Source organism: Balaenoptera ricei, chromosome 1 (assembly GCF_028023285.1).
Source record: "Balaenoptera ricei isolate mBalRic1 chromosome 1, mBalRic1.hap2, whole genome shotgun sequence".
NCBI lineage: Eukaryota > Metazoa > Chordata > Mammalia > Artiodactyla > Balaenopteridae > Balaenoptera > Balaenoptera ricei.
The window spans coordinates 14,308,799-14,332,499 of NC_082639.1; the positions used below are offsets into that span (position 1 = coordinate 14,308,799).

The 23,701-nt window shown below is 48.4% G+C and overlaps 1 protein-coding gene across 1 annotated transcript; it reads right to left on the reverse strand.

Annotated features, from left to right (window-relative positions):
• Nucleotides 1–1,372: 1,372 nt before the first annotated feature.
• TAS1R2 (taste 1 receptor member 2) lies at nucleotides 1,373–22,188 on the reverse strand. The gene is given in 7 exon segments (XM_059895235.1): nucleotides 1,373–1,875; nucleotides 1,878–2,300; nucleotides 2,762–2,885; nucleotides 14,312–14,521; nucleotides 16,728–17,490; nucleotides 20,016–20,315; nucleotides 22,007–22,188. Coding segments are annotated over 7 exon segments (2,505 nt in total).
• Nucleotides 22,189–23,701: the final 1,513 nt, after the last annotated feature.

Consider the following 23,701-nt stretch of genomic DNA (forward strand, 5'->3'; position numbering starts at 1 on the left):
AATAAGCTTAGGGAAGTTGTTCCTGCTGGGGTTGGCGCTGGCCAAGCTCTCAGTCACTCCCAGGGGATTTCTGAGAAGGCCACCATGTCACCGCAGTTATGGCTTCTTCAGGGCCCCCATCTCTCTGCCTGAGTGCACTGAGGCTCTGACACTCCCTCTCCCAACTTGGAGCTGGGTGCACCTGAGCCAGTCGCTCAACCTCTCTGGGCAGGCAGCAGTTTGGAGGCCTCAGTATGGAAGCTCTGGCTCCCTGGTGAGCTGTCAGAGGCCAGGTCTGGCCCCTGAACAGGGAAGGCAGGGCCCCTCCTGCAGCTGGAGGCCACCATCGGGGGTGGTGGACATGCACACGGCCACACCCAGCAGAGCAGCCTCTCCCAGGCTTGGCAGTGCCATGGTACACAGTGGCTCTGGAGCACATGAGAGGCTTGAGCACCCCCATAACAACACCCAGAATTTACTGGGTCGGGGCCAGTTTCCAGCAGAGGCTAGTGCCATGGACTAGAAGATATGCCACGGACATCAGGGTGTAAAAAGGAAGCACAGCCTTATTTTGCCCCCGATGGTTCCAGGGACGTGTGGATTTGCAACGGTTGGCATTTATTGAGTACCTAATATACGCACTTTGCACCCCTTATCTCTGATCCTTCAATGTTCCCATTTTAGGGACCGGGAAGTGTAGGCTCAGGGGCAGTAAATAATTGGCCCAAGGTACACAGCTCGGAAGTGGCAATGCTGGGATTGAAACCGAGGTCTCCGAGTCCACATCTTCTTAGGGGACCTCCGGAAAACAAGAAGGAATCTCATTCGTTTCACCCAAGCGAGGTTTATTCCCGAGCATTTATGGGCTCAGCCGTATTCAGAGACAACAGAGAAGCCGGGGATTCGTGCTCTGGGGGAATCTCGGGGATGAGACGCGGACAGACGGGCAGCTAGTGAATGAGGCAGGGCAGCATTATTTGAGCTCACATCCTCCAACCCCAGCCCAGCCCTCCAGCAGGCGTCCCTTCACCGTGAACCTGCAGGTACCCACAGTGACCACCAGATGGCGGCTGTAGGCTGCCAAACTGGACTCCGTCCTTGGAGACCAATAGGTCACCTTGGGTTGTTTTTCTAGAACGGGATGGCATTGCCTGGCAAGCTAAACAGCTCGAGGGAAAGGAACGAAGGGCAAATGTTTCTAGGCATCCATCGCTAGGTGGGTAAAAATGGCCAGGACGCAGAGAACCTCGGAGGAACGCCAAATCAGATACCAGGGCACGGTGGTAATCGTTGGGGGTGGCTTCCTTGCATCCATCTGGAGTTGAACCAGCAAGCCCCTGCCTCCATCTCCCAACGCTGAGGCCCTCATCCCAATGGGCAGATGATAGGAGTGCTAGTCCCTCCCCATGGTGTAGCCCTGAATCATGCTGTTGAAGTAGGCTGGTGTGTTGCGCTCCAGGTAGAAGAGAATCATGTAGCACTTGGGGCCGAAGTAGCCCAGGGTGATGCCCAGGAGGTGGAGCACAGTGACCAAGAGGTCCAGGATGGTGACCAGCGCCCCCTCGTAGACAGACATGAAGGCTCAGAGGAAGACGGAAGAGGTGAAGTAGAAGGTCATGCAGAAGGTGATGACCTTGGCCTCGTAGTAGTTGGTGGGCAGCTCCTTGCCTATGTAGGCGAAGCCGAAGCCCAGCACGGAGACGAGCAGGTCCAGGCTGGTGTTGATCAGCAGCCCCTGGTGGTAGCTGGGGTTGCAGGACAGGGTCGTGATCTTGGGGTCATCGGGGTCAGTGCGGGCAGTGGGGTTGGTGGTCACGGCCAGTATGCTGCTCCCCACGATGACCGTCTTGAGCACCGTGATGAATGCCACAAAGACGTAGGGCCCATGGTAGCGGACCAGAAGCCGTAGGCGCGTGGGAGGCGTCTGGCCATCTTGAAGATGCAGATGATCTGGAAAGAGCGCACGGTGATGCAGGAGATGCAGACGGTGAAGCAGAGCGTGAAGAAGGCCTGGAGGCAGAGGCACGTGGAGACCATGGGCGGCCCTACATACACGGGGACCAGCATGTATGCCATCAGCTGCGGCGTCAGCATCAGGAAGCACACGGGCCCCCCAGCCGAGCGAACCATGGGCGTCTGAAACTTCCTCCAGAAGATTATCAAGATGGCCAGGGTGCTGAGGAAGCCCAGGGCAGCCAGCACGACCACAGTGATGGTGGGTGCCGCATGCCATTCAAGGAAGGCCAGCTGCCGCTTGAAGCAGGAGGTGTCTTTCCTGCGGGACCACTCGTAACTTGGGCAGGGCTGGCAGTCGAATTCACCTGCAAGACCCCACAGCAGCTCCCATCAGCCGAACCTGCCTTCTCAGCATCTACATCCTCTGGGCCTGCATTGGGCCAGGCCCCAGCAGGAGAAAGAGAGAGAGAGAGCTAAGGGCGACCAACGCTCACTGAGTCCCTTACACCCCCTGGCTCATCAACTCCTCACAGCAACCCCATTTCACAGATGAGGAAACTGAGGCCCAGCCAGGTAAAGTCACAAAGCCAGGAAGTTATAGAGGTAGGATTTGAACCGAGGTCTCCTTGACTCAGAGTCTAATAACTATAATTCCTCCCTCCCAAGACCTCACCCTCTGGTGGGAAAGACATAATCCTTGGCCTTTGGACACTTATGTACCATGGGGGAGACCCCAGAGACCCTGCCAAAGGCGAAGGGCCCTGGAGACCACCCCCCTCCCAGGGCAGGGCAGTGGCAAGGCAACATGTGGGCCCATGAATCACACCTGCAGCTCGGTTGAGGAAGGTGCCAGAGAGGCAGTCAATGCACTCGAAGCAGCAGGGGTGGATGCCAGCTGGCTTCTTCTTTTGCCCGGGCTGGCAGTCCTTGGAACACATGGACACAGGGATCTGGAGGGAGGAGAGCAAAAGACCCTGAGTCCTCTCTCCCACTCTCTGGGGGCTCCCTTACCCTCTCTAACTCATCCCCAGCAGGATGCTCAGGGGAGGGGAACTGGCCTCTGTCTGGGAGGGGGAGGGGTGCTGGGATTGCCATTAGAACTGGACCTCTGTAGGCACCTTCTTAGTCTCACCCAGCAAAGACCTATTCCACCTTCTTCGGGTAACAGCACCCAGCTGTAGAGATGGAGACTTTCTGAGGTTGCTGAGTGAATAGGATATGACTCTGGAGCTGCTAGCAGCCTGCTGGTTTCTGGGGGGAGAACATGCCTGAGGAAGGATCTGGGAGATGGAGAGAGTGAGACCCTGGATCCAGCCTTGCCTGAAGCTTTACCTTCAGGTCAACTCCTGGAATGTTCAATGATGTGAGGCAATAAACTAACTTTTTGCTTATATTGCTTTCTGTCACTTACCACCGAGAGTCCCAATTAACACATCTTTTATGGAGGGGCAGGGGTTTTCAGGTGAGCAAGAGCAGGTAGCCAGTGGCCATGTCTATTGCTTTTACTGCTATATTTCTTTTTTCTTTTTTTTTTAATAAATTTATTTATTTATTTATTTATTTATTTATTTTTGGCTGCGTTGGGTCTTCATTGCTGCACGCGGGCTTTCTCTAGTTGTGGCTAGTGGGGGCTACTCTTCATTGCGGTGCACAGGCTTCTTACTGCTGTGGCTTCTCTTGTTGCGGAGCACGGGCTCTAAGTGTGCGGGCTTCAGTAGTTGCGGCATGTGGGCTCAGTAGTTGTGGCACATGTAGTAGTAGCAGTAGTTGCTCCACAGCCTGTGGGATCTTCCCAGACCAGGGATCGAACCCATGTCCCTTGCACTGGCAGGCAGATTCTTAACTATTGTGCCACCGGGGAAGTCCCTGCTATATTTCTAGAAACTAGAAGAGTGCCCAGCAAAGAGGAGGCCTCCAATGATTGTTTATTAAATGAATGAATGAATTACAAGTAGAGGAAACAGTAAGAGCAATGAGGTGGAGGAGAGGATGGGGGTGGCATTCTTGGGAAGAGGGTGTGTCTGAGCCTGGCTGAAGTCAGGCTGCATGGGGAGGGTGGAAGACTGAACTATGACACTAAAAATGTAGGGGCGGTGGGAAGCAGCCATGGCTCTTGAGTGGGGAGCAGCCTGATTAGATTCAGGTTGTATAAAAATCATTCTGACAACCAATGAGGAGGGCGTTGCACGAGAACACAGATAAAGGACCCAGGGCCCAGACACGAGGAGCCATGGTAGGACCACTCGACCTCAGAGCCCTTCTCTTCTGGCCTCTCAGAGATCACCTGCTTTCCTGTTCCACCCCTCTAGTCTCTCTTGCACATGCATCAGATGATGTTTCTGGATGTCTTGTTCTCTCCCTGAAACCTCATGGAAGAGCCTCTCCATCAGCCAAGTTAAGTCTGATCCCCTGCCAGCCTTCCCTCTGTGGTCTTTTCTGCCTCCTGTGGGGCCACACACATGTGCAGGCATATGCACACCAACACACACACACAAGCACACACACACCTTATCCAGACCTACACCCTACCACTCCCTTGCCATGTATTCTCCCCCTCCTCCAAGTTCATCTCTTCACTAACTCTGAGCCCCTAAGTAACCAAATTAATCCTACCTCTTACCCATGGAGTCTCAACCTGATATTCACACATTCATTCATTCAAAAACGTATTGAGTACATACCGATGCCAGGCACTGGAAATATAGCTGTGAACCAAATGAGGCAAAGTCTCTGTTCTTATGAAATGAATATTTTCATGGGGAAGAGAGACAACACTCATATAAATTTGTGATACAACAGATGGTGATATATAGTGTGAAGGAAAATAAAGCCATGCAAGGGATATGGAAAATGATGGAGGAGCTGATTTCACTTTCACATTGGGTGAAGGGAAGGAAGGCCTCATCCAGCAGGTGACATTGGAGCAAAGATGTAAAGGCTGGGAGGGAGCAGGTCATGAAGATATCTGTTCAGGCAGAAGGGACAGCATGTGCAAAGGTCCTGCGGTTGGGAGACTTGGCATAGTCGAGGAGCAGCAAGGTCAGCCTGGCTCAAGCAGAATGAGCAAGAGGAAGAACAGCGGATCTGTTCAAAGAGTTGGAGTCAAAATACTTTGGCTTTTACTCTGAATGAAATGAGAAGCTACTGGAGGATCCCAAGCAGAGGAGTGACAGGATCTGACCTTCGTTTTAACAGGACTGCCCTGTCTGAATATAGATCATGAGGGGTAATGGCACAACAGGAGACCAGGCAGGGTGTTATTGTAATAGCCCAGCTGAGAAATGGTGGCGGTTCTGACTAAAGAGAGAGCCGTGGAAGAGGTGAGAAGTGGTCAGATTCTGGATGTGTTTTGAAAGTAGGCTGGACAAGATTTACTGCTGGGTTGGATGAGAAAGAAAGGAGTCAAGGATGACTCAATGCTTTTGGTCAAACAACAGAAAGATGGTGTTACCTTTTACTGGAATGGGAAGACTTTGGGGGAGCAACTTTGCGTAAGTAGGTGAATATTTGACTTAAAGTTGAGGGGAGAAGTCCAGTCTGAAGATATAAAATTGGAAGTTATAAACCTATAGATCATATTTCCAACCATGTAGACAGAGAAGAGAATAAGTCCATTGGCTGAACTCTTGTACCCTCCAGGGTTTAAGGGTCAAGGGGATAAGGAGGGACCAGGAAAGGAGACTTAGAAGGAGTAGTCATAGCTGTAGGGGAACCAAGAGAGAGACTGGCCCAGAATTCGAGTAAAGATATTGTTTCCAAAGAGAGGACGTAATCAGCTGTGTCACATCTGTTCACAGGTTGACTACGATGATGATGGTTGGATTGGCAATATCTAGACATCAGTGACCTTCACAAAAGCAGTTTCAGAAGAGTGATGTGGTGGAAAGCCTTGTTGGTGTAGGTTCAAGAGAGAATGGGGAACTTCTGGTTTCTGGTCTGGCATGTAAGGAGCTTGGAAGTCATCTCCTCCATCCTCACAACAAGAAAAAGGCTGAACAAGCTAAAAATCAACAACCCTTCTTAGGTCCATCAGAGAATTGGGGTCATGGGGCAAACCACAGATCCCAAAACTGGGGAGACAGGTGCACACAAAGAGTCACAGCTTAGCAGGAGCAGGAAATGCTGCTGGAGGCAGAAACTGGTAGGAGCAGCTAGACAGCAAATGACCAGTTGCTGGGACTGAGCTCAGACTAGCTTGAGAGAGACCTCTAGGGGTGCATCCATAACCTCAGGAGCCCCACCAGCTTCTCAGGGTAAAGACTGCTCTCCAGCAAGGGGAGAGGAAAAAGCAACCATTCTGAAATACACCCAGAGCATTCTGTTCTCCTTAACAAAGGCCTGCCCTCAAGGGAAACTATTTTACCACAGCTGAATTGACATAGCGGAAAGGAAGTACCCAATTGCAGCCCCGCCTCTAGCCTTCCTGTCTCACCGAAGGTGGGGAGAGCTGAGAGGCACTTGTGGAGGGCACAGCCCAGGGCACAGGCTTACCAAAAGAATAAAACCTGGTCATAGATGATTCCAGAATTCTTCCCCTCCTCCCACATCTTACCACCACATCATTCAGGCTCCTGTATAATAACAGGGGATTACAACCAAAAGAACTGCAAGGCTCAAATTCTGTTTAAGAAGGAGTCCCTAGGGAAACCCAAAGCCAGCAGGGAAGACCCAAAAAGGGAGACATTAGAGGAAATTTTAGCCTCTGACACCACAGCTATGGCAAAGAGTAAACATAGCCTCACTCCTACCCAAATAAACATAAAACCTTATGCTAAAATTTATTTACCTCAGTTCCTTTAACAAATACATCATGTCTGGCTTTCAACAAAAAATTACAAGGCATGTTAAAGGACAAAAAGGAAGTCTGAAGAGACAAAACAAGCATCAGAATGAGACTCATATATGGTAGAGATTTTGCAATTATCAGACAGGAAATTTAAAATAACTATGATTAATATGCTAAGAGCTGTAACTGAAAAAGTGAACAACATTCAAGAAAAGATGGGTAATGTAAGCAGAGAAATGGAAACTGAAAGAAAGAACCAAAAGGAAATGCAACACATTTTTTTAAAACCTATGGTAACAGAAATAAAGAATGCCTTTGATGGGCTCATCAGTAGACTGGACACAGCTGAGGAAAAAGCCAGTGAGCTTGAAGATATCTCTATAGAAACATCCCAAAGTGAAAAGCAAAGAGAAAAAAAAAGTGAAAAGAAGAGAACAGAATATCTAAGAGCTATAGAACAATTGCAAAATATGTAACATACATATAATGAGAATACCCAAAGGAGAAGAAAGAAAGGAACAGAAGAAATATTTGAAGGAATATAGGCTGAGAATTTTATAATTATTAATGACAGATATCAAATCACAGATCCAGGAAGTTCAGAGAACACCAAGTGGGATAAATACTTTTAAAAAATTACTCTTAGGTATACAATATTCAAAATGTAAAAAAACAAAGATAATGTCTCAAAAGAAGCTGGGCAGGGGGTGGTGGGGGGAATGCCAACAAAAATGTTTACTAGGGAAAAAGAAGGAGCTTTATAACAATAAAAGGGTCAATAGATCAAGAAGATATATTATAAACAGATATGCACCTAACAAGAGAGCCACATGGAGCAAAGACCATCAGAATTAAAGGGAGAAAAGACAATTCAACACATAATATTCCCCAGTAATAATTGAAGACTTCCATGCCTCACTCTCGATAATGGATAGAATAACCAGACAGAAAATAAGTAAGGAAATAGAGGACTTGAACAACACAATAAACCAACTGGATTTAACAGATATACATAGGACACTCTACCCAACAACAACAGAATATACATCTTCTCAAGTGCACATGGGACATTTTCCAGATAAGGACAGACCTTATGTTAAACCATGAATTAAGTCTGAATAAATTTTGAAAGATAGATATCACACAAAGTATCTTCTCTGACCACAATAGGATGAAGTTAAAAATCAATAACAGAATGAAAACTGGAAAATTTACAAATTTGTAAAAATTAAACAATGCTCTTACACAACCAACGAATCAAAGAACTCACAAGTGGGATTAGAAAATACTTAAAGATGAATGAAAATGAAAACACAATGTACCAAAACATGGGATACAGCAAAGCAGTGCTAAGGGGGGAATTTAAAGCTATAAACACTTACATTGGAAAACAAGAAAGATCTCAAATCAACAACCTAACTTTACAGCTTAAGGAACTAGAAAAAGAAGATCAAACTAAACCCAAAACTAGCAGAAGGAAGGAAATAATAAAGATTAAAGCAGAGTGAAACAAATTAGAAAGTAGAAAAATATTAGAGAAAATCAATTAAGCCAAAAGTTGTTTCTTTGAAAAGATCAGCAAAATTGACAAACCTCTAGCTAAAATGGCTAAGAAAAAAAGAGAGGATTCAAATTACTAAAATCAGAAATGAAAGAGAGGACATTCCTACTGATTCTACAGAAATAAAAACAATTATAAGAGAGTACTATGAGCAATTATACACCAACAAATTAGATAATCCAGATGAAACAAATTCCTAGAAACACAAAATCTACTAATACTAAATCATGAAGAAATAGAAAATCTGAATAGACCTATAACTAGTATGGAGATTGAATCAGTAATCAAAAAATCTCCCCACAAAGAAAAGTCCTGGATCTGATGACTTCACTGGTGAATTCTACCAACAACTAAAGAGGAAGGAACTCTCCTTAACTCATTTTATGAGGCCAGCATCAATCTGATAACAAAGCCAGTCAAAAAGGCTCAAGAAAAGAAAACTACAAACCAATATCCCTTATGGATATTGATGCAAAAATTCTCAACAAAATACTAGCAAACTGAATTCAGCAGCATATTAAAAGGATTATACACCATGATCATGTGGGATTTATTCCTGTAATACAAAGATAGTTCAACATATAAAAATCAATCAGTGTAATACACCACATTAACAAAATGAAGGGGAAAAAAACACATGTTCCTCAGTCATAAGAAAGAATGAAATTTTGCTCTTTGCAACAACATTAATGGACTTGGATGGTATTATGCTAGTGAAATAAGTCAGACAAAGACAAATACAGTATAGTATCACTTATATGTGAAATCTAAAAAATACAACAAACTAGTGAATATAACAAAAAAGAAACAGACTCACAGATATAGAGAACAAACTAGTGGTTACCAGTGGGGAAAGGGGAAGAGAAGAGGGTCAATACAGGGGTAGGGGATTACGAGGTACAAACTACTATGTATAAAATAAGCTACAAGGAAACATTGTACAACATAGGGAATATAGCCAATATTTTATAATAACTATAAATGGAGTATAACCTTTAAAATTGTGAATCACTATATTGTGCCCCTGTAACTTATATAATATTGTACATCAAGTATACTTCAAACAAAAATAAATAAATAAATAAATGTAATAAAACACATGATCATCTCAATTGATGAAGGAAAAGTATTTGACTCTTTCATGATAAAAAAACACTCAACAAACAAGAAGTAAAGGAAAACTACCTCAACATAATAAAAACTCTATGTGAAAAGCCAACAGTGAATATCATATTCAATGGAGAAGGACTGAAAGCTTTTCCTCTAAGATCAGGAACAAGGCAAAGATGTGCAGTTTCACCCCTTCTATTAACACAGTACTGGAGGTCCTAGCTAGAGCAATTAGGCAAGAAAAAAAAAAAGTCATCTAAATTGGAAAGTAATCAATAAAATTATCTGCTCACAGATGATACAATTTTATATGTAAAATATCCTAAAGATTCTGCAAAAAAATTGTTAGGACCAATAAGTGAACTCTTCAAAGTATCAAGATACAAAGTCAACACACAAAAATCAGTTGTTTTCTACACACTAACAATGAATAACTCAAAAAGGAAATTAAGAAAATAATTCTATTTACAATAGCATCAAAAAGAATAAAATACTTAGGAATTAACCAAGGAGGGAAAGACTTGTACAATGAACACGACAAAATATTTCTAAAAGAAATTGAAGAAAACATACATAAATGGAAAGACATCCCATGTTTACGGATTGGCAGACTTAATATTGTTACGATGTCAATACTACCCAAAGCAATCTACAGATTTAATGTAGTTCTTATCAAAATTCCAATGAGGTTTTTTTGCAGAAATACAAAAACCCATCCTGAAATTCATCTGGAATCTCAAGGGACCCTGAATAGCCAAAACAATCTTGAAAAAGAACAAAGCTGGAGGAATCACATTTCCTGATTTCAAAACTTTCTACAAAGTGGCAGTAATCAAATAGCATGGTACCAGACTAAAGAGACACACAGACAAATGGAATAAAATAAAGTCCAAAAATAAAACCTCACATATATGGTCAAATGAGTTTGACAAGGGTTTCTAGGCCATTCAATGGGGAAAAGATAGTTTTTTAAGCCAATGATGCTGGGAAAACCGGATGCCCACAGGCAAGAGAATGAGGTGGCCTGTACTTAACACCATATATAAAAATTAACTGAAAACAGATCCATGACCTAAATGGAAGATCTAAAACTATAAAAACTCTTAGAAGAAAACACAGGGCAAAAGTTTCACAACACTGACTTTGGCAATGGTTTCTTGGAGATGACACCAAAGGCACAGGCAACAAAAGAAAAAAAATGGTCAAATTGGACTTAATGAAAAATTTTAAATTTATGCATCAAAAGATACTATCAACCAAGTAAAAAGGCAACCTATAGAGTGGGAGAAAATATTTGCAAATAAGATATACAAGGGATTAATACGCAGAATATAGAGAACTCCTAAAACTCAACAACAACCAAAAAACCAACCTGATTCAAAAATGAAAAAAATAGACTTGAACAAACATTTCTTCAAAGAAGATATACAAATGGATAAGAAACACATGAGAAGATACCCAATATCAGTAATCATTAGGAAAGTGAGAATCTAAACCACAGTGAGAGACCACTTCACACCCATTAGGATGGCTGCTATCAAAAAGACAGAAAATAACAAGTGTTGCTGAGGACGTAGAGGAATTGGAACAGTGAGCTTTTGTGCACCACTGGAAATGTAAAATGGTACAGTCACTGTGGAAAACATGGTAGTTCCTCAAAAAATTAACAATAGAATTAATCTATAATCCAGCAATTACATTTCTGGGTATATACTCAAAAGAAATGAAAGCAGTCTTGAAGAGATATGTGTATACTCTTATTCATGACAGTATTAATTTCACAATAGCTAAAATATGGAAGCAATCCAAGTGTCCATTTATGGATGAGTGGATGAGCAAAATATTATATATCCATAAAATGGAATATTATTCAGCCTTAAAAAGGAAGGAAATTATGATGCGTGTTACAACATGGATGAACCTTGAGGACCTTATGCTAAGTGAAATAAACCAGTAATAAAAAAGACAAATACTGTATGATTCCACTTATATGAGGTATCTAGTGCGGTCAAATTCAGAGATAGAGGGCTTCCCTGGTGGCACAGTGGTTGAGAGTCTGCCCACCAATGCAGGGGACACGGGTTCGAGCCCTGGTCTGGGAAGATCCCACATGCCACGGAGCGACTAGGCCCGTGAGCCACAATTACTGAGCCTGCGCGTCTGGAGCCTGTGCTCCGCAACAAGAGAGGCCGCGATAGTGAGAGGCCCGCGCACTGCGATGAAGAGTGGCCCCCGCTTGCCGCAACTGGAGAAAGCCCTCGCACAGAAACGAAGACCCAATACAGCCATAAATAAATAAATAAATAAATAAATAAAATAAAAAAAATTCAGAGATAGAAAGTAGAATGGTGGTTTCTAGGGGCTGGAGGAGAGGAATGAAGGAGGAGTTACTGTTTAATGGGCATAGCATTTCAATTTTGCCAGATGAAAGTATTCTAGAGATGGATGGCAGTGATGGTTGTACAACAGTATAAATGTACTTAATGTTACTGAACGGTCAACTTAAAAATGGTTAAGACGGTAAAGCCTATGTTATGTGTATTTTACCACAATTAAAACATTGGGAAAAATCATTTAAGATGGTAACATTTGTGGGTTTTTTTTTTACCATAATTAAAGATAATTTTTTTAAGTAACAAAACTTCTGAAATACAATGAAAGCAGTACTTAGAGGGAAGTGTCTAGCTGTCAATGCCCACATTAAAAAAGAAAGATCTTAAATCACATTCACTACCTTGTTGCAGAGTTGTGTACTGTGCTACTGTCTGTCATGACAGAATGCACATGGAACCTGATCATTCTAGAAGACGTGGGTCCAGCAACCACAGGGTGTAAAAAGGATTGGCCACACTCACCATTCTTTGCAGAGGCCCATTGTAGAAATGGGACTTCCCATCTCCAGAACCTTGGATTCTGCTAGAATAAAGTATGGTCTCCAAAGGGGGAATACTCCCACCAGCAGACACAATAGGGCTCTATGGTTACCACCTGGTCATTTAGGGGGTCTCATGCCAGCGAACGAGAAAGCCAAGAAAGGCGAGGTAAATGACTTGGATTAGCGGGAGGGGCTAGGGTTGCTGCTTGGGGTAGGAAAGAGTAGGACTGGGACCCAGGCAATTCCCCAAGGCGGCACTTGGTGCTTCTAGCCCAGTGATGACTGCTACTAGACAGCCATCAGACCACAAGCCAGCAAGGACAAGGTGACAACAGCCTCTGACACCTTGGGGATGAATGTCTGGATCACCCCACATGCCAATGACATAGAGCAGCCAGTGGCTGAGGGCGAGGGAATCCAGAATGGACGGTGGCAGAAAGAGAGGGATGAATCAGGTCCACCCGGGGCCCAGGGCAGCAGCAGGACCTGTGGCTGGGTTCACTCGACTCCCCTCGTGCAGAGACCAAACTGGCCGCTCTCTGCCCAGGGGCTGCAGGGTGAGATGCCCACAGAGAGCTGCTGGGCATCACACGAGCGTGACCTGGAAATGCCAGGGAATTCATACCCCCTGGCACAACCCTTGACCACTGGGAGATACGGAGCCAACGGATCAGTGCCATCCTCTTCCCACCCTTGGGGACCTTTCTAAAGTGACTCCTGAGAAGGTTCAGGTAAGACTGAGATCCCATTGCTCACAGCAGCGTCCAGCTTGAGAACATTCCCTTTCCCTCTTTCCCTGTTAAATACTCCCCAGCCTCCTACTCCTGTTCCCCCAGATCATATCCTGGGATAAACCATCTGCACATCAGCCCTTGTCTCAGGCTCTGCTTTCTGGGGGAAAGCCAGGCTAAGACACTTATTTGTTGACTTGTGTCCCTTCAAAATTCCTATGTTAGAGTCCTAACCCCAGGACCTAAAAATGTGATCTTATTCGTAAATCGGATCACTGCAGATGTAATTGGTTAAGATGAAGTCATACTGGAGGAGGGTGGGTCCCGACTCCAATATGACTGATGTCTTTATAAAAGGGGGAGATTTGGAGACAGACACACCCACGGGGAGAACACCATGTGAAAATGAAGGCAGAGATCAGGTGATGCAGCAGGAGCCAAGGAAAGCCAACAGGGACCAGCAAATCACCAGGAGCCAAAAGAAAGACCTGGGACAGTCTCATTCACAGCTCTCAGGAGGAATCAACCCTCCAACACCTTGATCTTGGACTTCTGGCCTCCAGAACTATGAGACAATATGTTTCTGTTGGTTAAGCCCCCCAGTTTGTGGTCCTTTGTGATGGCAGCCCTAGCAAACTAATAAAGACACCAGCACAATGTACTCCATAAAAATCCCCCAGAAGCTCAGAAACTAGCAGCACCAAATGCCTCTGGAACAGGGGTCAAGTGGGGGTGGGGAGAGTGCTGAAGACTGAAAAGTTTTTAGATTCCCTCCCTCACCCCACAGGGCTGGGTCTCTATCCTCCCCTCCCCAGTAACATTCTGACAGCTTTTTATAGAAAGAGGGTAAAACAAAGGAGCTTTAGACTGACAGATGTCAGACACGGTGGAAAGCAGAGCTATCATCCCCCAAAATGTGAGTATTCCTTGATAGGGTGTAGCCTGAATACTGTATAGAGAGACACGGACAAGCTGTGTGCCCTTAGGCAGGTCATGCAACCACTCTGTGCCTTCAGTTTTCTAACGCATAAGATAGGGAGAAGAGTAGCATCTATTTCCCAGGGTTGGCATGAGAGTTGAAGTCTTTAACACACACATGTCCTGAGCCCCTCGGTCCTGAGAAGCCAGAAAACCCTGAACTTGTACAGTTCTCCGTCAGGGGAGGAAGGCTGGGACCCCAGACAGTACACCCACAAACAGAGACGCCACCAGCTGTCGAGAACGAATCCCAGGTAAAAGGGTCCTTGCCACCCCAGCATGAGCTCTGGGGCCTGGCCTCCAGCCCCCTCCCCCACCCCCTCCTGAGAGCTGACCGTGCTGTTAGGGGTGTGCCAGGAGATGTCACAAATGTCCTTCAGCTGCCGCTTCCACGGTTGGTAGGAGGCGATGCTCTGGAAAGGGTTCTGGCTCAGGTCACATTGCCACTGGATGACCTCCAGGTGCAGGGACAGGTCCCCTTGCTCATTGAAGAAGATTTGGTGGCCCAGGAGGGTGAAGTTGACCTTCCAGATCTCCGGAAGTAGCTAAAGGAGCCGGAGGGAAGGGAAGTGGAGCTGGCATCAGAGGTTGGGCCAGACCTGGGAGAAATGCTACCAGCCCACGGGCCTTGATTTCCAAAACTTTGAAAAATGTGGCAGTTTGGAGGCAGTGGCTGAGAGCTCTGGCTTTAGAGTCAGATGCACCTGGGTTTAGGCATCAGATCTACCACCTGCTGTGAGGCCTTGGACCTGGCACTTAACCTCTATAAACCCCAGATTCCTCTTCTGCAAAGTGGGGGCCAAAATGGCCTGACCTTCTGGGCTCTGAAGCAATAAATGAGTGAATCTCTGTTAGGGGCTCAGAACAGTGCTTGGAAAATAGTCAGCTCTCACCTCCTACTGAGATGTCAATATTATTCCTTTTCCCTGGAAGTCACTTCGGCCATCCCTCTGGGATCCAATACGGGGTGTCCAGAGTCCACTGTCTCTCCCACCTACTGGGGTCTCCCCTGCCCCCTGGGTCCTGCCTGCTGCCCCACACTTTGGAGCCAACTCTTTTTTCAGTCTCTCCCCACCCCATCCCCCATCATTCTCACTATGCAGAAGCTGGTATGAACTAGAACATGCTAGGACATCCTTCGGCCTGAATTCCAGTCCTAGCTCTGTCCTAAATTTGCTGTGTGACTTTGGGCAAGTCACTGAACCTCTCTGGGCTGATCCCAAAAGGGCTTCCAGCTTAGTTATCAAATCAATCTGGCTCGTAGGTCTTTCCTCCATAAATGAGAGAGTCTATTGGACTACATCTTGGGGGCCCAGAGCTCACCTCATCTCAGGAACTGACAGACAGATAGCCCAGGGATTTGATCTCTAGCCTTCTCCCTGCCCTGCCGGGAGAGTGAGGACCTGGCTGAAGTCTCTTTCGCATATGCACAGGTTGCTGGGTCTGAGAGCAATGGTCCTGGGAGCTGAGACTGGGGAGGCTCCATCCCGGTCGTCAGCCTGAGGATGAGGATCAGGATGGCAACGGCCCCTGGGGAGCCAGCACTAGTGTCCATGTCACACCCCTGCGGCGACCTGGCCAAGCTGGGCTGAGCAGCCTGGATTCCAGGGGTCCAATACATGGGGCCAGAAAGCATGTCCCTGTAATTCTCCTGAGAAGGCAGGGCCTATTATTGCCAGGGGCCTGGGTCTCTCCAGGCTCCCCTTTTGGGTCTGAGCCTTGCTTCCCCTTCCTCACCTAGCCTCACCCCCAACCCCAGCAGTGGCTTTAACCCCAGGCCCCACCCTGTCTCCTAAGGCCAGACACTGGTGTCGGAAACAGAGGAGGAGACACTCAGCTTCTACTCTGCACCAGGTAATGTACATACGTTATTATTAATCCTCATAATAACTCAGCAGCATACATATTACTCCTTGCGTTTAATAAATGAGAAAACTGAGGCTCAGAGATATTAAATAACTTGCCCAAAGTTGCACAGCTAGTGGTGGCAGAACTGGGACTTGAACCCAGGCTGCCTGATTCCAAAGCTCTGCTCAGATCATCACCACCTGCCTCCTAACGGATGGGCTGTATCAGAGATGCCTGAGGGGTATCAGGGGAGGATAAAGACGGGGGTGGGGGGTGACTGAGCAATAGAGCAGGCAGCTGGTTCCAAACTATGAAAAAGTCAGTGAACTGTTTAAGTAGAGATGTCTAATGACGAGTAGAAAGCATACGTCTCTGGTGTATATCTCCTCTGCTCCTCTGGATCCTCAGTAAAACCTTCTACACCTTCCGTAGGCCCAAGGTAGGGTGTGTGTGTGCCTGTGCATAAACCAGGAAAACGCAGCTTTAAATTCCAGGCCTGAATCAAGGTGATGCCGAACTGGGACGATGAACCTGAGAGCTGATGGGAATACACAAGCTCATCCCCAGGGCCTCCACCCTGGAGAGGCTGCGGGGAGACCTGGGGCTCCGGCCTGCGGGGCTTCCTTCTAGGGAATTTCACCCAAATCTCCAAGGACAGACTATCATGGATGGTGATGATTAAGTTAATTTTTTTTTTTAAGGAATTTTGTTTTGTCACCACGAAGGGCTCCTATGTGTCTGGAGGCAGGGCGTGATCCATGGCCTCTCCCACCCATTTGCCCAGAACCCACCAAGGGAAGGGGAGGATAGAGCAGAGCAGTGGGCAGCTCTGTGGTCTCCATGGCAACCACGGACTCTGCACCTGCTCCGTGCGGCCCTGGCTTTGCACAGGCCAGACCTCACCTGCCAAGGGTAGACCACCTCCTTGTGGCAGCCGGTCTGGTTGCAGCCCAGGAGGTTCTGTGGCGCGTGAACCACAGCGTAGACAGCAGAGTACACGCTGTAGACCACGCGTTCGCCGGAGAGCGTGAGGATGGAGTTGAAGGACTCAGTGGTGTTCATACAGGTGTCACACTCCTGGTTGCAGGTGGCCCCCAGCCTGCTCCTGTTGAGCGCGGGCCGGCTGACCTGGGAGCGGCGCACGCGGAACTCGCTGAAGCCCGGGATGGGCACGCTCTGGGTGGTGATGCCCAGGAAGGTGCCTGTGCGCTGCAGCTGGGTGAGGTGGTGCAGGACCGGGTCGATGGCCCAGGATTCGGAGGCGATCCACACTGCGCCCGTGAAGTTCTGGCGCAGAACCTCGCGGAAGAAGTCGAACAGGGCCAGGTCTGGCGAGAACACGGCCACAGCACACGCCACGCTCTGCTGCAGCTTGCCCACGATGGCCTCCAGGCGCTCAGGCTCCTGCTGCGTCATCGTCTGGTCGGGCTGCGGCATGGGCAGCGGCTCCTGGAAGGCGATGCAGATGTCATGGTGGGCCAGGCGCTTGCTGAGCAGCTGACTGTTGCCGCGGCCGTAGTCATCGCTGCTTGGCAACACGAGGATCCCGTTCCAGCGGAAGTGCAGCGGCAGCTGCACCATGGCCTCCATTTGGTGGTGCACACCTGGCGCCGTGCGCAGCACTGCTGGGAAACGCAGCTGGTCATTGATGGCACCGTAGGTGATCCGCCAGAGGGGAGGGTCCAGCAGGTATTAGCGAGGGTCTCACAGGGTACCCCCCCCAAGGGGGGTTCCACCCACCGCCATCATCCTTATGGCGTTTGAGGAGCACACAGCGCCAGCCACGCCCAGGGCTAAGTGGTTTACTCCACCATCATCATGGACATCACAGTAATGACAATGAATGAGAACCTACTATGTGTTGGACCCTGAACTAGGTGGTTTGCTCCATCATCACCATGGTCATTACTGAAATAACATTTCACAGGAATCTATCATGGGCCTGGCCCTAGGCTAGGTGCTTTACGTTAACATCATCATGATTATCCTTGTAGTAACACTTACCAAGCACCTACTGTGTGCCATGCCCTGGGCTAAGTGATGTACACCATCTCACGATGGTCATCAGCATGGTAGCCTTTCGTGAGCACCCACCACATGCCAGGCCCTGGGCAAGATGCTTCTCATCGACATCAGCCCCACCTCATCCTTTAGCAACACTGTTGACCACTTAGTGTGTGCCAAGCCCTAGGCTAGGTGATTTCCATCATTATCATTCTCATGATCTAGTAACATTTACTGAGTGCCTACTGTGTGCCCCTGAGCATAAAGCTTTCCTCCTCACCATCATCATCCTCAGATTAGTCACATTTCCTTCCGCAGCCTCTGGGATGGCACAGTCTCGGTTTTCTTCCCCTTTCACTGGTTGCTTCTTCTCCTCTCCTCTATGACCTCTTGACCTTGGAGGACCCCAGGGCTCAGCCTTCAGTCCTTGTGTCTTCTCCATCTGCTCCCCTTCCTTTGGTGATCTCATCCAGGCTCCTGGCTTTAAATACCATATCCATGCTGACAATTCCCAATAGCCCTGCCCTGGACCTCTCTGCTAAATTTCAGACTCATACCTGCAACTGCCTCCTTGACATTTCAAACTTAACGTAGCCAGAACTGAACTCCTGTCTCCCCTGAACCTGCTTCGCCCACAATCTCCGCATCTCCCCTGATGGTGAATCCATCCCTCCAGTTACTCAGGCCGGAACTGTAGAGTCCTCACTGGCTCGTCTCTCTCAAACATGCCGCCTTCAAGCCATCAGCACACCCCATGGGATCTACCTTCACAGTGTGTCCGTTCAGTGCCTACACCCCCCCCCCACCATCCTAGTCCAGCCACCATCATTCCTGCTACGAGTTACCCCAATATCCTCGCCCCTCGCCCCTCTCCAATCTACACTTAGCATGGCTCCAGGGCGGTCCTGCTCACACATACACACCAGTCACATATTCAAGACCCTCCAACAGTTCCTAATGCCACTCAGGAAAAGCCAGAGTCCATCGGTGGTCCCTAAGGGGCGCCATCACTGACCCCAGCCCTTCCCGCTCTGATTTCACCTCCTTCTCTCCCACTAGTCCCAGTTCTGCTCACCCGGTTCCATGAACACGCCAGGCACCTCCCGGCCTCTGCATTTGCTGACCCCTTGTCGTGGGTGCTCTTCTTCCTCCTTCACCTCCTTCAAGCCTCCATCCAATCTCCCTGTACCCACTCCGCCTGTCCCCCGACGCGCCCCACCTCCCTTAACCTTAACTTGACTTTTCCTTTTATCCATTTCACTTCTCACTTCCCATTATCCTATATCACATACTTATTTACATTGATCGTCTGTCTCTCCCCACTGGAAGATAAACTCTATGAGGGCAAATTTCTGTGCATTTCCCCAGCGGCATCCCCAACACCTACAGCAATACCTGGCACCGTCGGTGCTCAATAAATATTTGTTAAATGAATGAAAGAATTACTTCAGTCCTGGACTAGATTCTTCACATAAGAATATTAACACTGATTGAGCACCTACTCTGAGTCAGATCCTTGGTGCTTGATATAATAAAAACAACAGCAAAACTTACAGTATTTGTAACTACCCACTGTGGGCCGAGTCTTGTGCTAGCTGCTCTTTAACAAGCAGATATTTTATGCCAGTTCTGGACTACGCCTTTTTGATCATGATGGTGAAAATAGTTAGCATAGCAGCAGTAATTCTATAGCACTTTTTTGAGGACCTGCTGTGAGGCAGATTCTGTGCTAGGCAATTATACAGGATAATATTGAGCACTTTCTGAGTTTTTATTCTCGCGCAAGATGCTTTACGTAACAACAGGAACATTACTGACTACCTATTGTGCACTAGAAATTCTTACCTAAACTGAACACTTTCATCTTCAGACAGTCCAAGGCTGGGACTCTTATCATCCCACTTTAGAGATGGGGAAACTGAGGCTTGGGAAAGTTAAGAGGTTGGCTCAAGGTCTCACAATGGCCAAGACTCAGAGGCAAGATGCACACCGAGGTCCTTCTGCCTCCGAAGCCTGAGCTCTGAACCAATAGGCTGGCTACCTTGCCAGGGCTGGGGTGGATGTCCTGACCTTGCTTCCGCTCCCCGATCCAACACCCCCGGGACGGGTGGGGGTGGTGAGCCCTCAGGAAAAGCACTCGGCTGCCCTCCTGCCCAGCCCCTTCTCCCAGGGCCCAGGGGCCTCACCTGTGGAAGGAGAGAGAGGGAGAGGAAGTGGGCCACGGTCATGGAGGACTCGGAGTTGTCAGGGCCGGTGATGGCCACCACGCGGGGTACGTAGTGGCTGTAATCCTCCTGGATGGGCGGGAAATAGTCTTCCTGTGACAGGAAGTAGAGCACAGGATGGACGTTGTTGGACATGTGGCAGGTGTCCACCATCTCGTAGCCCAGCAGCACACTGGGCAGCAGGCTGATGTCATTGCTGATTTCCTCCACCGCAAAGCGCGTGGCCTGCGTGAGGTTGTAGCCCAGCACCTTCATCTCGTACCTGGAGAGGCCGCAGTAGGGTGGAGTGAGCAACGGGTCCAGAGTGAGGAGGGAAGGGGAGTGGAGGGGAGGGGAGGGGAGGGGAGGGGAGAGCCAGCCTGTTCCTCCTGCCTGCAGTAGGAAAGCCAAGGCATCGCCCAAGAAGGAACCACTCCAGAGGGTTCTGGCATTTTTACCACATCATTTTCACAGCTCTGAGATCACCATCGTCCCTATGACCACCTCTGACACTATGATCTCTGTGGCCACCATCAGTCACCACCACTGCCACCAGTACTACCGTCCCTATGACCTCCGTCATCACTCTATCAATGTCCACCAATGTGACCACCATTACCCACCATAGCCTCCATCATCACTATCGTCACTGTGACCATCATCACCTACTATTCCTATTATGGGTATCATCACCACTGCCATCACAGTCACCCCATGTCTGTGGCCATCATTATCAATACCACTACCATCATCACCACCACCACTACCATCACCATCATCACCATCACTACCACCACCACCACCATCACTATCACCATCACCATCACCACCACCACCACCACCACCACCATCACTATCACTACTATCACCATCACCACCACCACCATCACTATCACCATCACCGTCACCACCACCACCACCACCACCATCACTATTATCACCATCACCACCACCACCACCATCACTGTCACCATCACAATCACCACCACCACCATCACTACTATCACCACCACCACCACCATCACCAGTATCACTACCACCACCACCTTCACTATCACCACCACCACCACCATCACCATCACCACTGCCGCCACCATCATCACCGTACTCCATTTTCCTTATCACCAGTATTACTACTACCAACGTTATCTACATCACCATCACTTCTATCACCACCATCATTTCTCTAGACTCTCCACCATCATCACAAGCATCAAAATATCCAACATCATGCTTAGTACCATCACCCTCACCATTCTCAAGCCAACATATAATCTTCCCCAACATCTTATAAATGGTTCATTTCTTACAGTCAGGCTTTAATCATCTTTGCACTCTCCTTCCTTTCTCTCTCTTTCTCAGAATGCCTCGCCCTCTCTGCACAAGATCACTATTTTATAATCCCAGGCTGGCTCCAGTATCCCAGCCTTCATGCCTGCCCGAAGGTGGCCCACTCAATCTCTGAATGATGCTGCCACCCCAGTGGGTTCACAGGGGATGGAGTGCAGAGGAAAGCACCCCCGGTCCTGGAAACACCCCTGCCCACCCAACCACAGCCCTGGGAAAATACAAACCTTCCTTCCAGTCTGAGAACCTGCCTCCCAAAGGTATAACAGCCGGGCCTTGGCATGGACTCACTGGGAGTCCCGCTGCTGCCAGAGGGAAGGGGGTTGGTTTTGATGGTCTCTAAGACCCCTCTAGGCTCAAACATCCCATAACTCTTTAGTAAGAGATGTGACATTGAGACACCAGGTTTCAAAATTTCAGGACATAGTCGCCATAGATTTTAATAACACGGACTGTGCCGGGCCTCCCTGAGAGCCAGTGGAGTGCATCCAGGATGGGGGTTTGGCAATGAATGAGGAGACGCATTCTGACCCATTGGGCTTGGCTTGGCCTCCCCAGGACCACAGGACCAGCCTCGGCTCCCACCCCGCCCACACCATCACTTCCAGCCTCACACTGGAGACTCCCTCCTTGCACTTGGGCACCTGCAGGTAGTTGAGGTGGACAATGCCCTTCACGTTGGCATGGAGGGTGAAGAGGCCACCCAGGAGGTAATCCCCAAGCAAGTAGAACTCCGAGTTCTCAGCCAGCTCAGCCAGGGCCCGCAGCAGGAAGATCAGGGAGCAGACCACCCTGCCCTGGGCTCCCATGGCTGGGAAGTAGAGGTCCCAGAGGTGGCTTTGCCTCCCTGGAGAGCTGGCAACCTAACACCAGGGGATTTGCACAGACATTTACATATGGGTCCTTTCGCTGTCCGTGGAGCAGGAAAGCACCTGGCACAGGTAGAGAGGTTTGAGGGCTCTGGAGGAAGGGGAGGAGGCTGGAATTAGGATGATCCCTTCTTAGGGTACAGCTGAGCCTGGGTGGTCCAGGAGAACCCCATTTGGCAGTAGACAGAGCATGTCCTGCTAACCTGGCCACACCTACGCCTTCTGCCACTTAGATGAGATCAGGTCACAACTCCCTGATGTTTCAAACATTTGGGAGTAAAGGACATAGATGCTCCCATCAGGAGACAGAGCCGGGGGGCAAATGGAGCCCACACTCCAGAGCCTGACCAAGTTGGGGCTGGCACGTGGTCATGTGTCCCGCCCCGACCCATAGTAGTTGTTCCAAAACAGCAGCCACTGATACTAAGAACCAGGCATCACGCTGAGTGCTTGTCACTCACCATCTCATTTAACACTCACAATAACTGGGACTATTACTAACCCCATTTCACAGGTGAGGAAACTGAGGCACAGAGAAGTTAAGAAACTCAGTGTCGGTTGCACAACCAGCAGAGCTGCGATTCAAATCACACAGCCAGACCTCAGGGCCTGGCTCTTAACCTCCATGCCATATTACATCGCGAGCACCTTGCTTTTGGTAAAAGCAGCAGAACAGCAGCAAAGAGATTGGGAAGTGGGGGTGGGGGAGGGGGGCCATCTGTCAGCCCAATAATCCATCATCACCTCTGCAGAGGGAGCCCCCTCTAGGTATCCCCCCTTGGATCCAGGACCCAGGGGCAGGGGTGTTGGCAGAAAGGAAAGTTGAAAATTCCTAACATTGAAGGTGACTGCCCCCAAGGAGTGGAATGGAGGGAGACGGCTCCAGCAAATCAGGGACCTGGTTTAATCAAAGACCTTTGTCCATGGAATGCTGTTTTGGTCCTTTCCTGCCCCAACAATATGGCCTAGCAGGAGCCTTGGGGGCCTGCTATAAAATGCCCAGCCTAGGTGGATATGTCACAGGCCTGAATGCTGCTCCTGGGGCCCAGGCTCATGGGGGGAGGAGGCTCCAAGGGCAAAAAGGGGATTGGAAATCCAGTACTGTCCCCCTGCCCACCCCTGCCAAGCCCTGATCCTCCTTCAAGGGCCAGCTGGAGCCTCACCTCCTCCTAGAGCCCTTTCCTGGCCCCAGTTCACGGGAACCACTTCTGCTCTGCGCTGCAGTGACTCTTCCATCTGTATCAGCACTGCGCCCCTGGTAACGGACCTACATCATTGACCAGCTCCTGCTGACGTGTGTGTCTACACTCGAGGAACATTGAGGCAGCATGACTCCAGCCGGCCTGGACTGGACATCAGCTCTGTGTGCTGTGTGAGAATGGGCAGGTTACTTAACCTCTCTGAGCCTCTGCTACTGAAATAGGAATAATAATTCTAGCCTCATGAGATCGGT